At 45.0% G+C, this 2,309-nt stretch overlaps 1 protein-coding gene across 1 annotated transcript in view; it reads right to left on the bottom strand.

Annotated features, from left to right (window-relative positions):
* DROSHA (drosha, ribonuclease type III) overlaps positions 1-2,309 on the bottom strand; it is a 133,318-nt gene that overhangs the window by 36,311 nt on the left and 94,698 nt on the right. The window contains exon 22 of the mRNA XM_012640536.1: positions 310-417. Within this exon, the coding sequence (XP_012495990.1) occupies positions 310-417 (108 nt within the window). The remainder of the gene's footprint in view (positions 1-309; positions 418-2,309) is intronic.

The raw sequence follows: 2,309 nt of genomic DNA, 5'->3' as shown, positions 1-2,309 counted from the left end.
TTCTTTACAAATTGAATATAAGCTCTGAAGCATCTAGACCAAGACAAGCTGACCTCTTGTGGCTGTAAGCAACTTTAACATACACTCGACAGGACAAAGACACCAGCCTTTCATCTTGTAATCTCGCTCATTATAGCATCAGTGAGTGCAAGCTGTCAGGGCAAGAGCCCTGTGGCTTTTAAGCTCCACAAAAGAGACAAAATACATGGGGTTTCAATGCCTTATTTGGCTAATTACAAAGAAAGTAATGTAGTAAGTATGTTACCTATAAAATTTAATTATTGGGGAACTGTAAAAAAGCCTCATTACCTGGTCAGAAATTCAACAACAGCATCACCCAGGAACTCCAGCCGTTCGTTGTGGTTAATCCTACAGTGAGAATTAAAAAGATTACTTAAAATAGCATATTTACACCCCCTCCTAAGAAACGGACACATGAGGTTTATCTCCTTTAGTAATCAAAACACCTTACCTATTCCTCTTGATTAGGAGCACTAACCACCATCTTAGCCCAGAGGTATCTGGGGCCTGCCTAATGGGAAAGGATGGGGGGCATTTCTTCATTCCATGTGGTTCAGGCTTTCTACCAGCAGACTTCCTTCCCCTGGGGACTACACTCAAAGCACCGAGAAAGTCAATGTGATATCTTCGTAATAACTGTGAATACTCCCATTCCACTATCAGGTACACAACAGAAAGGAGAATGCATTCTAGTGAAAGTTAGAACTGACCACTGAAAAATCAGTTTTGACACAATCCTCTATTGACACTATCTTCTAAAGATAGCTTCTCATCACCCAAACTCTAAACCCAACCCAGCATCTACAGTCCTTCAAAATAGGCCTAACCTACCTCTTCAGCCTCATTACCCACTATCACCCTCTCCCACTTATACGTCAGGCTACTGCTCCAAAACTGCCTGGTATTCTCTCAAAGAGGAATCCCCCAAAACACTCGGTCCTGCTATTCAGGCCAAGCTCTCTGCCACCCTAGAGCTTTCTGCTCTCCCCACTGTACACTGAGCCACAGTGAAAATCTACCCATCCCTCAAGGCCTAGTGAAAATGGTGTCTTCTTTATGAAGTCCTGCCTGCTGTCACTCATTAAAATCAATACTTCCCCCCTCAGTGCACAGACCACACTTCATTTGTATCTTGATTATGTGATGCCGTCACATCTCACAGGCTGTTAGTTTCTCAACCCCAAGTATAAGGCTGAAATGACCAGGAAGGTGGCTCATGGAAAACTTCCTCCTGCCTCTCGGTAAGTCCCATGGAGCCCCTTCTCTCAATGCTAAAGTTCTTCTCTCAGTCTCTTAGGCTGGGCAGAGACGTGACATGAAGTGATTTAGGTTTTCAAAAGGCCACTCCGGCTGCTGTGCAGAGAATGAGTGCAGGAAAGAGAAGCTCTGAGGGGTACTTCAGGAGTCCCAAGTAGACTTATCCACGTAAGTGGCTTAGGCTAGGGAGGTCATGGTGGAAGAGGGGGGAAACAGTCAGATTTGGGATACATTTTGGAGACACAGCTGAAAAGAACTGTTGATAGTTGGGATCTGGAAGCCAAGTCAAAGAAAAGAATGAAGGGCAATGCTTAGACTTTAGCTTAAGTAGCTAATGAAAAGCAATGCCATATACTAAGGAGCAGAGGAGCACGAAAGGATCAGGTTTGGGGGGGAAAAAAGGGGGTGCATTTTAGACATGCTAACGTTGAAATGCCCATCAAACATCCAAACAGAGAGATCCAGTAAAGGGCTGGCTGTATTAACCTACTGCTCATGCACAAGGACAAAGTTGGTAATAAATCTTTATAGATAGTTAATGTTTAGATGAGATTACACGTGATAAACTAGATGATACAACTAGGGGAGTGGATGTAGCCAAGAATAGGGGTCCCAGGACTGAGCCCAAGAGAGTATCAAGGTTGAGAGGTCAAGCAGAAGGGAAGCCAGCAGAGGAGAAGATCTGGCCAGGAAGGCATTAGGAAAAGGAGGCCATGTGTTATCCTCTAGCCAAAGAAAAGAATATGTTTCAAGAAAGAAGTGGTGAGCCAGGTGAGGTGGCTCATGCTCATAATCCTAGCATCCCGGGATGCCAAGGTCGGAGGATCACTTAAGGCCAGGAGTCTGGGACCAGTCTGGGCAACACAGCAAGACCCTGTCTCTACAAAAAATTAGAAAAATTAGCCAAGCATAGTGCCATGCACCTGTAGTCCCAGCTACTCAGGAGGCTGAGGCAGGAAGATTGCTTGAGCCCAGGAGTTTGAGGTTGCAGTGAGCTATGATGAAGCCACTGCACTCTTGCCTGGGCAACA

The sequence above is a fragment of the Propithecus coquereli genome, unplaced genomic scaffold (genome assembly GCF_000956105.1).
Source record: "Propithecus coquereli isolate 6110/MARCELLA unplaced genomic scaffold, Pcoq_1.0 Scaffold154, whole genome shotgun sequence".
NCBI classification, from domain to species: Eukaryota; Metazoa; Chordata; class Mammalia; order Primates; family Indriidae; genus Propithecus; species Propithecus coquereli.
The sequence above is the reverse complement of the archived record's forward strand: the minus strand, read 5'-3'. Positions and strand labels throughout refer to the sequence as shown.